Raw genomic sequence first — 17,875 nt, forward strand, 5'->3', positions numbered from 1 at the left:
TTTAAATTTTATGAAAAAATATTTTCTTTTTTATTTTATTTTTTCATTGTTTCTTTTACAAAATTTAAAAACCAAAATCTTAATTTATATTTTTCTTGTCACTATTTCCAAAATAAAAAATGAGTTTGTGATTTAATTAGTTTGTTAGCTCTTATAGTTTATCAAATTTTTTATTAAGTCTTTATAATTTAAAAGTTTGTAATTCGATCTTTATACTAAATAAAAATTTATAATTAGAAATTTATTAATTTTTTATTTTCAAAAAATCAAAATAATTCTAGCTAGAATATAAAAGTATTTTATAGTTCATCTTATATCAAACATAGAAATAAATATTTCAAAAAAATAATTACAATTTTAACCAAAAAATAGTTAGGAATGACATAATTAAAAGATTTAATCTATTATAAAAAATTAATTACAAATTTTTAAATTATAAAAATTTAATTAAAAATTTGATTAAAGTATAAAGACTGTTATTTCTATATTTTTGTCTAGTAGATTAGAGAGAATGTCCAAATACACATAAAATGTCACTAATATATAGATATAAGGTGAAATTAACTACGTAATTTTTATGTTACAGTTCATGGTTGTCCATGCTGCGCATTCAATCTTTTTGACTGTATGAAATATTGCTGCATCAAAAACAATGAGGTGGTTTACACAGTGCCCCCTTAAGTGGCAACTATGCAATTCTCTTCACCAGAATATATGTTCATAAATATTTACTCTATCTTGCTGGATTTGAATAAGTATCTCAAATTTTTCCTTGTAAATAATAATAATAATAATAATAATAATAATAATAATAAAAAAGCTAGGACATAGTTACAATGAATAGCTAGAAAACACAAAATAGTTACAATAATAAAATACAGCTCAATAATAATAATAATAATAATAATAATAATAATAATAATAATTAAAGGTATGTTAATGGTTTTGAGAAACAAAGTTGAATTTATGGTCATTTTTTAAATTTTGTTTAAGGAAAAGTCTAGGGGTTAGCAATTTTATCAAATTTTGGCCAGCATGTAACCAGTAAAGAAGAATGAGTCATTGGATGAAATCTCACATTAATCTCACACCATTAAAAGCCTCATTAATGGCTATTTGATGACTATAAATCCCAAAAGTTGCTGGCCCCTAGCATTCCTCTTTGTTTAATTTGACTTCAAACTGGATATAAAACTTATTTGTTGGTGAGTCTATCGAAGTTAATATTTTAGAAGATAATTTTAATTTGTCTCTTCATGATTGATTAGAAACAAAGTAAACTCTTTACTTTTGGTTGCTGTGACTTCTGTGATATTAATAAAATAGGAGATAATTTTATTTTGTCTTGATGGACAACAAAAGAAGAGTAGAGAAGAAAGAATTACATAGCCATGTATTCTGGCTCAGTTACTATGTACTATGTGACCTACATCCAGTCTCTACTATAACAGTGATAAAATTTTTACCTTTTTTTTTAAAGATTACAATCACCAATTTTCTTAGAATTTAACCAAATCCTATATGATACAAACCTAATTTTTACTCAAGTTAGATTTAGTTAGGTTCATTCTCTAGTTGATTTAACGTCTGAAAATAAATAAATATAGTTGGCATGCAAACGAGTTTTTTATTTGCATAAGGTTAGTTGGTTGTATTTAAGCGATATGATACATTACATTAAATGGGTAGGAGATATCGGAATTGAGATTCATATGATTGGACTTCTACCATTTTAGAAATGGGGTACTTTGTTTCTCTTATTAGACACTCCATCATGGCTCTCTTCAATGATCCTGAACGTGGCAATTGGCTGTATATCCATTCTATTAGTGATTCCATGTCATCCGCAAAATCTTCCATATGCCACTGCAATAGCTTTGGCACTATTATCTTCCTCTTGCTTGTTATTCCCACTGCAGCTTCCAAGTATTCCACTTTTGCCCTCCCCAGTTCGTTCACCACTTCCTCTGCTGTGTACACCCTTAGCTACAACAAACATCACATTTTTCTTTCATTCAATCTTATTCAAATAATGGACGGGGACAACCATAATCTTACCGCCGGTGACGACCAAGTGCCGCGACAAAGAGCAAAAGTTATGTTGGGCTCTGGATACCCCAGACCATAAGCATGTCGCAATAACACTTCCTTCTCGTCCACGGGACCCTGCTAATCTTTCTGTTAACTATAGAGACCAATATCTTAAATCCTAATTGTTTAAAAGTAGGATTAACTACCAATTCGGTAAAATTTTTGAAGTTGAGTTTATTAACATATACAGGACATTGAAAAAGAGACATACAGAAATATGGTGTGCAGAGACATTTGAATTAGTATATTTCGTAGGAGGATGCTGCTATAAAGACGCATAAAACATCTTTTTGTAAACACACTTATGTGTCACATTATTATTAGAGGTATTAATGAACTGGTTATTTTTGAATTTCTTAACAAATTAAAATAAAATCGATTTTTTTATAATAATAACAATAAACTCAATTGTTATTAGATCCGGTTGAATCGACTAATTTATATAACCCACTGGATCATGGTTTTTTTTGTTTTGTTTAAAAACAAAAATCAGGGATATATTTATTTTTTTATCAAAAAATTTAAACATGATTCGGTTTAGATTGTGTAAATCGATCGGATCAAATTGGGTCTAAAAATTATAATGCGGACAATTGGATTTATTATTGTTGTTATAATAAATCAATTTTTGTCCTGATTTATTAAAAAATAAATTATTAATTGGTTTAATAAAGATGTCCAATAATATCATGACACATATAAATGTCTTTAAGAAAAAGACATTTTTAATGTCTTTGTCGAGGTGGTCTTCATATTTTGTATCTATCCTGACAGAGACACTAACAAAAAATACAATTTATTTTTATTTTTTATTATTTTATTAATTTTTTATAATTATATTTTTTATAATTATATTTTTTATTATTATATTTTTTTAAATTTTTTGAATAAAATATGAGAATAAATTAAACTTTCATAATTTATTCTAATTTATTATCAAATAAAATATAAAAATACTAATTTTTATGTCTCTGTTTTTTTGTATCTTGTTATCAATATCTTGTCTTGTCCTATTCTCAGAACTAAACCCAACTTTACATTCTAATAATTTAAAAATAAAATATTGGTTGCTACTTTACATTCTCAATTTAGTCCCTAAAATTTGGCCTGACAATGACCCTCACAATTTCGTTGGCCCCAATTAGAACCCCCAAATTTACAATTATGGCTCGAGTTTGCCCCTGCGATCATTTCCATGCTGATCTAGCGTAATTGCATGACATGGTGGACACTACTTAAACGACGGCGCATTGGTTTCGGACGCAAACCCTTTGAAAACCACGTAGTGTAAGGGTTTTCTTGATGTTTGACAACTTATGATCGTCGTAGTGGAAAGAAAGAGAATTTTAACCCACAAAAGACTGAAACGTCGTGGTTTCCAAAGAGTTTGGGCGCGAAACCAATGCGTCATCATTTAAGTAGTGTCCACCGTGTCATGCAATTACATCAAATCAGCATTCTGGTGACAGAGATAATCGCAGGGGCAAATTGGAGCCACAATTACAAATTTGGGAGTTCTAATTGGAGTCAACGAAATTGTGGGGGTTATCTGAGTATCGGGGTAAATTTCAAGGGCAAATTGAGATTTAACTCGTTGTTGGAGTAATGTTATTTTTTCTATATAATAGTGTTTAATTTTCTTGTATTGATCTTATTTTATGAAAATGATATTCTTTAAAATGAGGTGGGGGAGGGGTTGGCTTGTTAATTTAAAATCTATTACACACTTTCTCTGTTTCTCCTTTCATTATTATTTGCATATTCCATTAGTAGAGTATTTAGTGACCAGAAAAATTGATTTTAGGATTTAGGGTTTATAAATTTACCTGTTTTGATTCATACGGATGTCGAAGAATAAAGTGTTCGATAGCCAGAGCATTGAGTACTATCCCACTTACATTCATTGCTGCCTGAATCAACAACATGTAGCTAGATAATTAACATTTGCTTGATAACTTGCCAAAAAAAAAAGGAAAAGAAAATTCTCAATTACCATTTATTATTATTACTATTTGATGTGTACCTTATTCATAAGAGACAACAGTTTATCATTTGTAGAAGGAAGGCCATGATCCAAAAATGCCTGAAATTATATCATAAACAGAAAGATTCTAAGATTTACCACAAAGATGTTATGTAAAGTGTAAGTTCAATATAGGCTTGAAATGCCTTACAGTACATTCATTATGCAGGCATTGTATATGTTTATCCAGAATGCCAATTTCTGCTTGTAGGTCAAGAAACTTAAATCCACATCACATAACTTGTGCATCAAGGTCCTGAAAGAGGAAGGATAGATTAGAAGGAAAAAAAAAAAAGAGAAAGTGAAGTACCAAAATAGCCCTTGAGAGATCATTTCGTTAACAAAATAGTTCTTGAAAGATTGAATATTTATCCAATATATCCAAAAAAATTTGCTCCATTAGACTTATTCATTAAGTTGTTACTAGACTTCCTTTTCATTGACAAAGTTGCTCACATGTCTTAATGACAAGGTGACACAAACAATTCTATCAATGAAAGCGATATATTTGTATATAAATATGTGTTGTATAACTTATTTTCATATATATTCTATTCGGGTGGTTGATTTTATTTGTGTTTACCTTAATGAATACATGATTGATTAATGAATTTATCAAACAACCATGAAAAATGAAATCAATTTATCAAATGAAGCTAATTTGTTGCGTATAATTAACTCAAAATTTTTGTGATTACTGAAAAGCCAAGAAAACTCAAAACCAACCTCAATTTTTTGAATGCTGGTAAGCAGTGAGTGAAACGTTCAATATCCAATGAAGTGGTAGTGATTTGAATCAAGTCCTTGTAAGGTCCAACATCCCTTGCAGTGCAATCTAAATCTGAAGAAGTTCCATAAGGATCATAATAAGAAGCATTGCCATTTGAATGGAATGAAGGTGTCTTGCAGCTGAATGAGGTCTTTGAAATGAACCCTGTAGATTTCATACATGAAAGAGTAATGAGTCTTGGCACAGTTTCAGATTCTTCTATTCTGTTTCTGTCCAATGATGATGCCCGGTTCAATTCAAGAAAAATTCCTATGAGACATTTCACAAGTTCTTCTGACAATTCATTTGGTTTCTCAATGGATGTTTGTATTTGTATAGGATACTGTCTTGGAATCTTTTGAGTGCTCCTTCTTGCTGCTTCATATTCTGTTTACAGCACCACCATATCCCAAACAATATGGTCAGAAATTTGATAAAAAAAAAAAGTAAAGATAATATAACAAATTTTGGCCTATAAAGTCTTACATCAATACTAAAGATAATTAAAAAAAAAAAAACATGAATTTTGCTTCTAGAAAAATAAATTTTATGCATTAGAAGATTATAAATGTTGAGGTGCTTTGCACAACCACAAGTTTAACATTATTTTTAGCCACTTGTAAAGTAAACTTTATTTAAAAAAATTTATTTAAACGTACCTAAGAATGACATGTTAGATTTGTGTCTACACAAGAATTGTGCGACTTTTTTAAATGATTATATAACCCTAAACTTTAATGATTTTTAATTTCGATTATCCATGTATAAGTTTAATCCTCTCCATATCCCCATACATACATGCAAATTAAAGAGGTCATTAGTTGTGATTTTTTATTATTTTTTTTTTTACCATTTGACCTTCTTGGCATGGAAAGTAGGCTATGTATATCCCATGATGAACTTAGAGAGGCTCTTGATTTTCTCCCTTTGGTGAAGACTTCATAATTATGTGAACTGCATCTATGCTCAGTAATCATTGGTTCATATTCTGATGACCCTTGGAACTGCTTCTTATATATTTTATTATTAAGCTTCCTTCTATGTTGCATTGTTTCCAATTCTCTCTCTTGGTACAATCTTAGTTTTAGTTCCTTAACTTTTCTTTCAAGCAAAACTATCTCCTCCTCAACCATTGCCAATTCTTCAAGAAGCTCATGAACCTGCATATAGTATTTGTTTTCTCTCCAAAATAAATCTTTAAAAAAATAAATTAAAACAATATTTCTATTAATTAGTGTACATTAATTAATATATATTGATTTTTTTTAATTACCTGAGGTGGAAAAACAGAGGGAATGAGTGGAAGAGAGAAAACAGGTCCTTGAAGAGCACAACGCAAGACCCTATTCATTGCTTGTTCTCCCTTCAACTGAGCTTGCAATATCACAACCTAGAAGGGTGTGAATGTAATTATCAATTAATTGATCAAAGAAAAAGAAAAAAAATGTTCAAATGAATTTCAATCTTTGTTTTTTATTTGTTCCTTTCTTTTTCATGCATTTTATTAAAAGGTTTTACTAAGGATACTAGTTAATTAACAAATTTTCCCTTGCTAGAATTCTTAATCACTTTGGTTAGCGAAATCCTTTTATTAATAACAAATAAAGAGATGCTACATATTGAAGAACTTGCTAACCTCTTTCTCAAGCTCTTTTCTTTTCTGGGGCTCTTGGCTTTTCTCCATTAGATAGTCTTCGAATTTCATTTGCTAACATCAATAAAGGGGGAAAAAAAGTCAACGCAGATAGCTTTGACTTTTACTTTAGGTGGGTATTCTTTGGTGTAATGTTGGTCACTATCAAGAAGCTTTTATATAAATGAAATGGGTGCTAAGTGATTTATATCATTTCTTTAGTTGTTGCCATTAAAGTATTGGTTGTTAGGTATAAAATTGGAGAGGATATACTTGCTTCAAAGTGGTTGAAAAATTAAATAAATAAAAAAGAGAGAAAGAAAATTAAAAAGATTGTTCGGTGGATTGGGACAGTTGGGAATAATAACAAGCATATTAGGGTTTAAGATTTTGCATTGCATGGCAATCCCATGAACACTTTTTGCAATTCAAAGTTGGAGGTAGTGACATGATAGCCATGAATGAAGTGGTGGTGGTGATATGAACATGAAATCCATTAATGTAAGAGCCAGTTTTGGCTAAATAAAATATTCAAATATATTAAGCGCTGTCTGTGGGGATCGAACCCACGACCACGTGGTTAAAAGCCACGCGCTCTACCGCTGAGCTAAGACGGCTTGTGCTTTTAAATTTGCATAGTACTTAATATAATTAAGTTATGATAATTAATTTGGAAAAAGGAAAACAGCTATTACATATGTTTTCATTTTAACATGCTTTTTTCAGTATTTTATTAAGAAAAAAATAAAAACACAAACTAAATGCACCATAATATTTTTAATTCCCTACTAACGAACTTTCTTGAATTGTGATAATTGGACAAAAAAATTACATAATTTCATTTATTAGAGAAAAATATTTGTTTATCCATACAAACTTTAGTAAAACTCATTTGTTTCATTTCTTTTTATGCGAATATTTATTCTTTTTCTTAAAATATGTGCTTTTAAACAACTTTGACAATTGTTTTAAAAATAAAGGAATATATAATAATATATTAAGGTTTGTCGCTAATTGAGGGGGTTTTGAATAGGTAGTTGAAAATAATACCAAAGAAACGAAATGACAAATGACAAGAATAAATTAATTAGAGAAATGATACATATACAAACAGTTTAATCTATCTATCATGTCCGTGCTTGTCAAAAAGAATGAAAACAACATGGTATTAGAAAGTGAACGATCTTATATTATTACATAAATAACCATTCTAGAATTAAGAACATCTAAGTTAGGAACTTTTTAAGCCTTGCTACTTGCTAGTAGGAACTTTCTTTCCATCCTCCAATATCTTCACCAATAAATTTCTCTTCCACCTATGCCAAAAGATCATCAAAAAAAAAAAAAAAGTCAAGCTAATAAGAAAATACCATCAATTCCATTACCATAAAATAATAAAAATAACTAATATCGTTACACATGCTTTTAAATTTGATTATTTCAAGTGAATTTGAGGTTTAATTTACCTTTGGGGTAAAAGTTATGGCAACATCAACTTCACCACAATATGAGTTGTTTTCATCAATTACTCTATACTTGAGAGCTTGTAGCTTAGCACCTCCATTCTCTATCCCTTGGGCCAATAAATCTTTAACATAGATTCTGCATAGAGTAACAAATTTTTCTTTTAAATAATGAATAATATAGCATAAGTAGGGTTTTTCTAATGTAAAATTTTTTCACACAAACATAAAAAGTTTAGAATATCACGTCATCTTTTCTTAATAGTTAAAGATTCACAAACTACACTTAAAAAAGTCAGGTTAGTAGAAATTGTCAAAACAAACATAATATTGGTTTAATTACTTTGTTGTTCCTTATAGTTTTGCAAAATTTTTAATTAAATTTCTGTATTTTTTTTTAATTAAGTCCTTGCACTAAAATTAAAAAAAAAAAATTGTGCAAGAACCCAATTAAAAGGAAAAAATATAGGAACCTAATTGAAAATTTTACGAAACTATAAGGACCAATAAAATAATTAAACCTATTTTAAATATAGGTATATATAGACCACAATAAACACAATTAAGATAAAAACACCCTCCCAAAGCAAGAAATTAATATAATTAACTCCTAAAACAACTTAGTCAAACCTGAAAATAGTTATTTGTGAGCCTTATCATGATGCTATTTTGTTGTATCGAATAAGAAGTATTTGACAAACTTACCGCTAATTAACTACAAAAATATAACTGAATAACAATGTAAAAATTGATACACAAGAAATAAAGCCATAGAAATGATAGTTTTCCAATTAAGTGATAGAAATATTACATGGCTTGGCCAAGAGAATCATCCTTAGAAAAAGTGTCCTTGTCCATGATTTTGAGAATGAGCTTGTATTGATCTCCAGATCCAGTTGGGTACTCTGCTCTGAACATAAATTTCTCATTCCATGTTGGATTTCTTCCTTGCCCTGTTCCAAACAAACCATTATTAGAAATTGCACATAGAATTATAATACATTCATATCATAAAATTAGAATATACTTTCATTATTTGAAATAGCAATTGTTTAAGATTTTTAGGCATGAAGTTAAAATGAACTTGAATATGCCATCTAACTAACCATTAGCAACTGTGCTCCTTTGCTCTTGTCCTTTGTATTGTATCACAACATATGGATCTATTTTGCCTATTAAACACACAAAATAAATTTAAAGAACTTGTTAGAATGTTTATTAACATAGTTAGAATTTCACAACTTGAACATAGTCAGAATGTTTATTAAATAATACCATCCATTTGAGTATTAAAAGGGAAAGAATTAGCACAAAAAAGAAATTAGGAACACTACATTAACATGTGAGGTATATATAATTTGGTTAAAAACAACCAATTAAGTCCCTAAGTAGAACAATTGATCATATTCCAATTATCTATATATAAGGAATAGAGATGAAGAACACACAGAAGCAATTAAAGCAGATATATTGAAGCAATTAAAGTAGGAAAATAAAGGAACTAGCAATCAATCATATACCAAAAAAATCAGTGACTTTGAGGTCATTTGCTTTGAGAAGCTGCACCTCCATGAACCCAATTGCCATGACCTTCAAAGTACAAATTCTTCAATCTATTTGTGTCTCTCTTTCTGAAGATTCTAATTCAGCAAGTGTCTATGTCAAGATGGAGTTGTAACTTGTTTAATTGGTTTATATAAATGTCTCAACAAGCTAAGAGAATATAATATATTGTATATTAATAAATGAATTTTACAAATCAAAAGAATGAAAATTATACATATACGCGCTTAGTCCAAAGCACCCCATGTCAATTGGTATTAATAAATACTTAGATGACTTGGTAAACCCTAGTTTGCCAAAAGATTCAAATTAGACCTATCAAATCACCACTTTTTAATTTTGGTGTTGGAGCACAAATCTAAGGGTAAGATTTGCGACTTTTAATTCTTTTTATTAATTATTTTTTTGTTTAACATGTAAATTTGAGAGTTGGACTTATTTTTTTTTAAAATTTATTTTGAACATACAAATCTAACTCTTAGATTTTTATTTTAGTATTAAAAAAATTTTAAATATGCAAATCAAAACCTCCAATTTGTTTTACAATAAAAAAATATATTTTAACACAAATAAGACCCTTCAATTTGGGAACTTAAAAAATTTAATTCTCAAATATCTTTACAAAATTTATTTTTCTATAAACTAAGGGTTCAATTTATTATTTAAAATAAAAAAACTAAAATTCATATCAAAGAAAAACACACTAATTAACCATTACCATGAATTACACGCAATCCTTCTTTATATCTAAAAAATTGGCCTCAAATCACGTAATAATTTTTCTTTGGTTATAAATACTTAAATATACTCTTTCTTTTTCTAATAAAAAGGGCATAATGCTATTTCATTAAAAAGAATTGATTCAACTAATATTTAGCTGGGTTGTAGACATTACAATGCGTGAGAAAACTACTGTTCCAAAATTTTAAAATTTTTCTATACCTAAAAGAAGGATGAAACCTTCAATTGATTCGACTTTAATTTAAGCTTAGTCATTTAAGTACCACTGAAATAAATAAATAAATAAATAAATAAATCAATTGGTTTTTAATTAAGATGGCTTTCTTATGAGAATCTTACTTTTCAATGGTCAAATCTATCGTTTTCTATCAAGAGGCTTTCTAGTGGAGTTCGATTGACCAAGTTTGGTCGAATATTCATCACAACCAAATAAATAAACGAAAATGTTTAGTAATCAAAAAATAATTAATGAATGTTAAATAAATTAAGTTTTGATTTTTTTTGTCTCTTTAGTATTATCCATAAATAAAATGGCTTGAGAATTGAGATTAGGAAATAAGAAATCGGGATTAGAGTTTACAGTTGTTTTTTTTTTAAAGAAGCTCATTTAAGGGAGAGTAACAATTTAACTTATCAAACTTTTTTAAAATGAAAAGAGTTGATTAAAAAAAAAAACCAAAGGTAGGCAAAGGATTCGATGGTCCCAGAACGTTTGGACCATTAAATGCATGGTCCTATAACAAAACATATTTTTTAAATTTTTTTAATAACTGTTAAATAGTTCTTATTTAATTTTGATAGTTTTCAGTGGCTAAGAGAATGAGAGTTGAATCTTAGCCCCCTTTTTTACTCAATAACACTTGCTGGTCTTGAAAAAGCTTCTGGAAACTATTTGCCTTTTTGTCTCGTACCCAATCACGAGACTTTTTCTTTTGTCTCGTACCTAGCCACGAGACTTTTCTTTTTGTCTCGTCGATCAGCACGAGATATTTTCAGTTTTATCTCCTGGGCAGCAGAAACATAAATTGAGTAGAAGAGAGAGAGAATTATACCAAGATATATCCTTGAAGGTTGTGGTAGGCTTAGAGAAGAGGGTTGAATCTATGCCTTTCTTTTAGTTGCTGTTATGACCCTTTTTAATCAAACTTTTAATTCTGATTCTGTTTGAACTCAGCAGCGGAAATTTATGAGACAATTTATTTTTGTCTCATGAATATCAGAAAATAGAACAGTGCAGAGAAGAGAAAAGCTAATACCAGCATATATCCTGGTTCGGTTGCCTTGTGCTATGCAACCTACATCCAGTCTCCTCCACAACTATGGAGAAATTTCCACTATAGTTAACCGTATTACATACACCAATTTCACAGGATTGACCCAATCCTTTCACACTCAAGTTCTAACCTAACTTGACATTGGCTATGCTAATACCTAACTATTCACTCTTAGTGCTAACCCAACTAAGAAAGGGATACCTCACAGGTACAAGATACAAGACATAGACATACCTAAAGAAATCAGAAAATAACTCGAGGCTTTTCTCTCAAGTGTTTCACTCAACCTTTTTCCACTCATGGCTTTTACTTGAGTTTCCTCACAATGCATTTTCTCACAAGAAATTACAGAAAGATAAACATTGAAAAGTACATTACAATCTGTAAAACATGAAGGAGATTGACTTCATCAACAACCTCTTTGCTATGTGATAAACCAGATTTGCAAGTCTCTGATTCAGTCCTTCATACTGGCGGAATGCTCCTTTTACTAGGAAACACTGTCCAGCTAGATGAACTTCTTCAAAGAACACTTCTCAGAACAAAACCTCAATACTCTGGTTATCTCTCCTTGCCTTCTGAATGAACAGCGGGCTTCTTTTATCTCCTTGCATGTTGCTTGGTTCTTCTTCCTAGGTCAACTCCTTGAGCACTATGCTTCACTAACCCACAAGCTCACTTTTTCCCATTAATCCTCACAATGGAAACTTTGCTTCTGACTTCCCTATCTTGACCGAAAGCCACATTATCACCAGAAAAAGATTTCTTCAATGGTAAACCCAAATCTTGACCATTGAAACACAACTTGGTCCCCAAGACATATTTTCAACCGTTGATGCACAGCAGTGAAGAACAGAAATCCTCTTTTCCATATAACCCAAAGTGGAGTGGCAGAACGTTGAAGATGAAGAGAAGAAGATCTTATGCATGTAAAAAGAAATAGGTTACCTTTAACCTTTACCTAAGCTTGATTTGGTTTGAAATGGATGATTAGACTTCTGCCTTTCAAACTTAGTCTTTCTCTTTCTTTCTTCTTTGATGACTAGCTTAGGAACTAAGCTCTCTTTCTTTCTTTCTCACTTTTCTGATTTTCTGATTTGACTGAGACAGAGAAGAAAGGAACGTTGATTTGGTGAAAGCAAGTGAGAGGGAATTGAAATTCAATTTGGGCTTGGATCGGGTTCTACTCAAGTTCAGCCCGTTGTTGCCTTGCCTTTGCTTCTTTGAAGAATTTTGCTTGAGATGAATGACTTGGGCTTGTTTTTATTTTTACTTACCATTCAGCCCATTAGCAGATATCTTTTGTTTGATGTTGGGCTGCTGCAACACTTGTTTTTGGCCTGCATCACTTATCAAAAATAATCAAAACTAATTGGGTGATTAGCCCACTAATCAAATGTTTGTCATCATCAATTTTATTAATTAATTTCTTAACTCAACAATCTCCCCCTTGATGAAAAACATGATTTAAGCAATAATCAAAAGGAAATGAATTTGAGTAAGGTTTAGAAACTCCCTTTGATTTTTTTTGTCATTTGCTTTTTATGTTGCTCCCCCTTTCCTTTTCAAGATTAGCTCCCCCTGGATTTGTGCTTTCCTCTTTGTTCCTGTTTTACATTACACTTAAAGAGAGCACAATAAAGAGCTATACATATTTATCTTGCCTAAGGGATATCAAATAAGCAACACCACATAATCAGCCCAATATCAAACTAATATTGGCAGCCAAAAGATTCATCATGTGATTTCAATATTACTCCCTATTTTGTCATCAAGGGCGGACAATAAGCATTATCAACAAAAAGAATGTCTTGAAACCTATAGAAAAGAGTCAGTTCACAGTGCAAAGTATGAACTAAACTACCAAAGGTGCAATAGTATTTAGAGTTATTACAGTCATCCAAAATAAAAGAAGAAAAACAATTCAATAGTAGCAAAATGAACAAAATTCATGAGACAAATTCTAGGCATCAGAACCATTCTCCTCCGAATTAGCTTCCTCTTCAACATCAGTGGCAGGGTCTTCATCCTCTTGAAGGTTATCGATGAAGGATATGAACACAGTTACTCTATCCCTTGATTTCTTTAGGAAGTTCTCATGATTGCTAGCCAGCTTCCTTTGCTCTTTGCTCATAGCAATCAAGTGATTTGATTGAGAAACAAACTCCTGAACAACATCTTTGACCACATTCAGCAAGATAGATTTCTTTCCAGTAGAGATGGATGTACCCTCAGTGGAAGGAGCAGGAGAATCCTCAAGGACAAAGTCATCATCTTTATCATCTAGGACAACTCTTTCAGATCTAGTAGGTCCTTTTTGCTGTTTCATTGAACCACCCCCTTTTAGGTATGAATGTCTATTTTGATATTTCTCATTGGTCAAGTCAACACCAAAATACTCAAATATGCAAGTTAGAAATATGCCATAAGGAAGTACTTTGTCCTTTTCACTCCTAACAGAGTCAAACATATATCTAACCATCAAGTATGCAAATGAAATTTCAGTTTTGGTAAGAAGGGCATATAAAACAAGAGTATCAGTGTAGGAAACCCTTTGATATGAACCACTTTGAGAAAGTAAGATGTGGTTGACAATTCTGTGCAACTGAGCACGTTCATATCCAAGGGCTTTGTGAGTGGGTGTAATGCCATCAATCAAGGAGACATGTTCACAAATATTAGCCAAAGCATCATTGTAAAAAATACCAACTCCTTCATCCCACTTAACCGAGGTGTAAGCACAAGGACCAACATCAGTATACTTCAATGAATCACTGATGGTTTCATTATTTAGTACAATATCTCTGCCCTTTACATATGAGTGAACAGTGCCTTCATGATAAGTCATGTTTGCATAAAATTCTTTGACCAACAAGGGATAAACAGGCTTTTTGATGTCAAAAAGATGATTCCAGTCCAGAAAAATCAAGTTATCAACAAATGGAAAACATTTTCTTTTCAAAGATGGCAAATCAGCAAGAAAAGAGGGACACAGAGTACGATACTTGATAACCCCATCATAAAAGTCATTATTCATGGCAGATTTGAATCTATAGGGATTATAGTTCGAGTGAGAGGTCAAAAAATGGGCTTTGTGATCAAAAGGTCCAATGTCTGGTTCTTTAACATTTTTGAGAGGGACTCGAGTGTTACCTCGTTGAGAGTGCACAGGAACCGACTTGGATTTGGGTTGTGTTGGTTCGGGAACTGGTTCCTCAGCCGCCGGACATTTGCCTTTGGAGGAGCTTGGCTTTGAAGAACCAGGTTTTGAGGAGCCTGGTTTGAAGGGCGTTGTCTTTGGTGGTGGCGTTGGCTTGGCAGAGGCAGGGTATCTTGGAGTATTTTTGGTCCGAGCCATGGGGTCACAACGAGGAGGAGAGGTAGGAGGAGAAGGAGATGGGGTAAAGGTCCGGTCTTGGGAGCGAGTGGAAGGCTTTGTGGGAAGCTTGTACACTTTTTCACGAGGAGGCCTTTTAGCAATAGTTTTCTTCCTCATTTGGTTAGTTTCAGGCTTTTGAGGGAAGAGAAACAGTAAAGATAGTGGAGGAAACTGAGGAGTTGAGGAGAAGTTAATGGAGGGAAGAGAGGAAGTGTTGGTAACCGTACCCAAGGAAGTTTTTCACAAAACATGCAACTACATCACCATTTGAAAAGACTTGAAAAGATAAGATAATTAATGTCAGCGCAGTCTCCCCATGTATCATGGCCCGTTCAACCCATCCTGAAATTTGTCTCCTGCTTTCCTACGAGACAAAATCAAACAGAATCAAAAAGTTCACAAATTTTCAACAGAACTTAATTCTATCATTCCCAAACTATTTCTCAAAGTACAGAATCTGTCTTCACAGAGGGGTTTTGTAAAAATGTCAGCAAGTTGGTCTTCAAATTTTAAAAATTGAATATCAATAGTACCCTTTTGCACATGTTCTCTAATGAAATGATATTTAATTTCAATGTGCTTGGTTCTTGAGTGTAAAACAGGATTTTTTGAGATGTTAATAGCACTCATATTATCCAAAATAAGGGTATACTATTGATCTTTAATTTGTAATCTTCCAACTGCGTTTTTAACCAAATTAATTGAGCACAACATGCAAATGTAGAAATATATTCAGCTTCAGCTGTGGATAGAGCCACTGTGGCTTGCTTTTTGCTTGACCACATGTTGAGTGAGCTTCCAAGGAAGCAACACATGCCTGATGTGCTTCGTCTATCCACCCTATCTCCCGCATAATCTGCATCACAAAACCCTACTGCACAAAAATCATCAAATTTAGGATACCATAAGCCATAATCACTAGTTTCCTTAATGTATCTAATGATGCGTTTAACAGTTGAAAGATGAGATTCTTTTGGGTGAGATTGAAACCTTGAGCATACACCCACACTTTGAACAATATCCGGTCTAGAGGAGGTAAGGTACATAAGTGAACCTATCATTCCTCTATATCTTGTTTCATCCACATCTTTGCCATCATTATCCTTTTCAAGTTTTGTGTTTGGATGCATAGGTGTTCCCATTGGTTTGGAACTTTCTAGGCCAAATTTTTTTATAAGTTCCTTTGCATACTTTCCTTGGTGAATAAAGGTACCACTAGGAGTTTGCTTAATTTGGAGGCCAAGAAAGAAAGTTAGCTCTCCCATTAAACTCATCTCAAACTCACTAGTCATGAGTTTTCCAAACTCTTCACACAATGACTCATTGGCCGATCCAAACACAATGTCATCCACATAAACTTGAACTAGGAGGATATCATCATTAGATGCTTTAATAAATAAAGTAGTGTCGGTGGTACCCCTTTGAAATTGATTTTCTAACAAGAAGGCACTAAGCCTTTCATACCAAGCTCTTGGAGCTTGTCTAAGACCATAAAGAGCCTTAGAAAGCTTGAAAACATGGTTTGAAAATTCTTTATCTTTAAAACCGGGGGTTGTGCTACAAACACTTCTCTATCAATAAAACCATTAAGACAAGCACATTTAACATCCATTTGAAATATTTTGAAACCCTTATGGGCAGCATAGGCAAGAAGCAACCTAATTGCTTCCATTCTAGCTACCGGAGCAAAAGACTCATCAAAATCTATACCCTCTTCTTGATCGTAACCTTGGGCCACTAATCTAGCCTTGTTACGAACAATTTGTCCATCCTCGCCAAGTTTATTTTTAAAGACCCACTTAGTACCCGTAACTTTCTTACCATCCGGATGAGGTACTAGTGTCTAAACCTCATTCTTGTCGAATTGAGCAAGCTCTTCTTGCATTGCTTTGACCCATGAGAGATCTTCAAGAGCTTGTTTGACATTGTTGGGCTCCATTTGTGACAAGAGGGCAAAATTGCTTGGTTCGGATTGCTTTTTGGTTGAGGATCTTGTTGTTACACCTTGAGAGGGATCACCAATGATAAAGTCATGAGGATAACCCCTCATAGACTTCCATTCCCTGGGCTTCTGGAGTGGTGTTATGCTTTGATGAGTTTCTGGGGGTCTCACTGTTTCAGTTTCTCGTGCTGGCTCAGGAGACAATGGAAATGTCTCCTCCAATTTGACGAGACAAAACTGGACTGGCAGATTCTTCATTTTGAGCAGACTTGGGATTTTCTTCACTTGTTCTCTTGTTGACAACTTCTTCACAATCTGAATCATTATCTATCACAGTACTGGGAATTAAATTAGAATCACAAAAAGTAACATGTATGGATTCCTCTATGGTCCTATGTTCTTTGAGATAAATCCTATAGGCCTTGCTAGTGGTGGAGTATCCAACAAACATCCCTTCATAGGATTTTGGATCAAATTTACCAAGATTTTCTTTATTGTTAAGTACAAATCATTTGCATCCAAAAACATGAAAATACTTAAGATTGGGAGGGGTTCCTTTCCATAGCTCATAGGGGGTTTTCTTCAACCTTTTTCTAATAATTGTCCTATTCAAAATGTAACACGCTGTATTTACAGCTTCAGCCCATAGAAATTTAGGAATCTCATTCTCACAAAGTATGGCCCTAGTCATCTCTTGAAGGCTTCTATTCCTTCTCTCAATCACCCCATTTTGTTGAGGGGTTCTAGGGCATGAAAAGTTATGAGCAATTCCAAAGTCATCACAGAATTTTTCAAAGTCTTGGTTTTTAAATTCTCTTCCGTTATCACTTCTCAAATGGGCAATTTTTAAATCTTTTTCATTCTGAATTTTCTTGAAAAGGGTTGAGAAAGCATGAAAAGCATCATTTTTATGAGCAAGAAAAAGTACCCAACCAAATCTAGAGTAATCATCTACCACCACTAGACCATAGTGTTTACCTCCTAAACTTTAAGTTCT

At 32.2% G+C, this 17,875-nt stretch overlaps 2 protein-coding genes and 1 non-coding gene across 6 annotated transcripts; all 3 read right to left on the minus strand.

Moving 5' to 3' along the window:
• Nucleotides 1–1,579: 1,579 nt before the first annotated feature.
• Nucleotides 1,580–6,710, minus strand: LOC107609240 (ternary complex factor MIP1 leucine-zipper protein (Protein of unknown function, DUF547)). 4 transcript variants are annotated; one of them, XM_088492409.1, is made up of 10 exons: nucleotides 6,520–6,708; nucleotides 6,157–6,273; nucleotides 5,734–6,043; nucleotides 5,064–5,270; nucleotides 4,841–4,955; nucleotides 4,271–4,370; nucleotides 4,115–4,174; nucleotides 3,918–4,001; nucleotides 2,059–2,169; nucleotides 1,580–1,986 (listed from the first exon to the last, which is right to left on the minus strand). In XM_088492409.1, the coding sequence occupies exons 1-10, from the start codon at nucleotides 6,586–6,588 to the stop codon at nucleotides 1,678–1,680; spliced, it is 1,482 nt and encodes a 493-aa protein (XP_088348535.1). In that variant the 5' UTR covers nucleotides 6,589–6,708; the 3' UTR covers nucleotides 1,580–1,677. The 4 variants fall into 4 exon arrangements, with proteins under 4 accessions (XP_088348535.1, XP_088348534.1, XP_016166614.1 ...); XM_088492408.1 differs by having other exon boundaries at nucleotides 4,841–5,270; nucleotides 6,520–6,703; XM_016311128.3 differs by having other exon boundaries at nucleotides 2,059–2,166; nucleotides 4,841–5,270; nucleotides 6,520–6,699.
• Nucleotides 6,711–7,061: 351 nt separating this feature from the next.
• On the minus strand, nucleotides 7,062–7,133 carry TRNAK-UUU (transfer RNA lysine (anticodon UUU)). The gene has a single exon. It is a non-coding gene; the product is annotated as a tRNA-Lys (tRNA).
• Nucleotides 7,134–7,576: 443 nt separating this feature from the next.
• Nucleotides 7,577–9,695, minus strand: LOC107609241 (Calcium-dependent lipid-binding (CaLB domain) family protein). The gene is made up of 5 exons (XM_016311130.3): nucleotides 9,500–9,695; nucleotides 9,086–9,151; nucleotides 8,791–8,932; nucleotides 7,983–8,118; nucleotides 7,577–7,832 (listed from the first exon to the last, which is right to left on the minus strand). Exons 1-5 carry the CDS (start codon nucleotides 9,564–9,566, stop codon nucleotides 7,776–7,778), a joined length of 468 nt encoding a protein of 155 aa, XP_016166616.1. The 5' UTR covers nucleotides 9,567–9,695; the 3' UTR covers nucleotides 7,577–7,775.
• Nucleotides 9,696–17,875: the final 8,180 nt, after the last annotated feature.

This window comes from Arachis ipaensis, chromosome B7 (genome assembly GCF_059453495.1).
Source record: "Arachis ipaensis isolate K30076 ecotype BB chromosome B7, ASM5945349v1, whole genome shotgun sequence".
NCBI classification, from domain to species: Eukaryota; Viridiplantae; Streptophyta; class Magnoliopsida; order Fabales; family Fabaceae; genus Arachis; species Arachis ipaensis.

What these genes read in the sequence shown, in the direction of transcription:
- LOC107609240 (XM_088492408.1), bottom strand. Translation starts at nt 6,588, where the DNA reads ATGAAATTCGAAGACTATCTAATGGAGAAAAGCCAAGAGCCCCAGAAA. An exon ending in CCAGCATTCAAAAAATTGAG is followed by an intron (nt 4,371 to 4,840) that starts GTTGGTTTTGAG and finishes TTCCTCTTTCAG; the next exon opens with GACCTTGATGCACAAGTTAT. An exon ending in GCACTTGGTCGTCACCGGCG is followed by an intron (nt 1,987 to 2,058) that starts GTAAGATTATGG and finishes TGTTTGTTGTAG; the next exon opens with CTAAGGGTGTACACAGCAGA.
- LOC107609241 (XM_016311130.3), bottom strand. Translation starts at nt 9,566, where the DNA reads ATGGCAATTGGGTTCATGGAGGTGCAGCTTCTCAAAGCAAATGACCTC. An exon ending in AAGGAGCACAGTTGCTAATG is followed by an intron (nt 8,933 to 9,085) that starts GTTAGTTAGATG and finishes TGTTTGGAACAG; the next exon opens with GGCAAGGAAGAAATCCAACA. An exon ending in GATTCTCTTGGCCAAGCCAT is followed by an intron (nt 8,119 to 8,790) that starts GTAATATTTCTA and finishes TACTCTATGCAG; the next exon opens with AATCTATGTTAAAGATTTAT.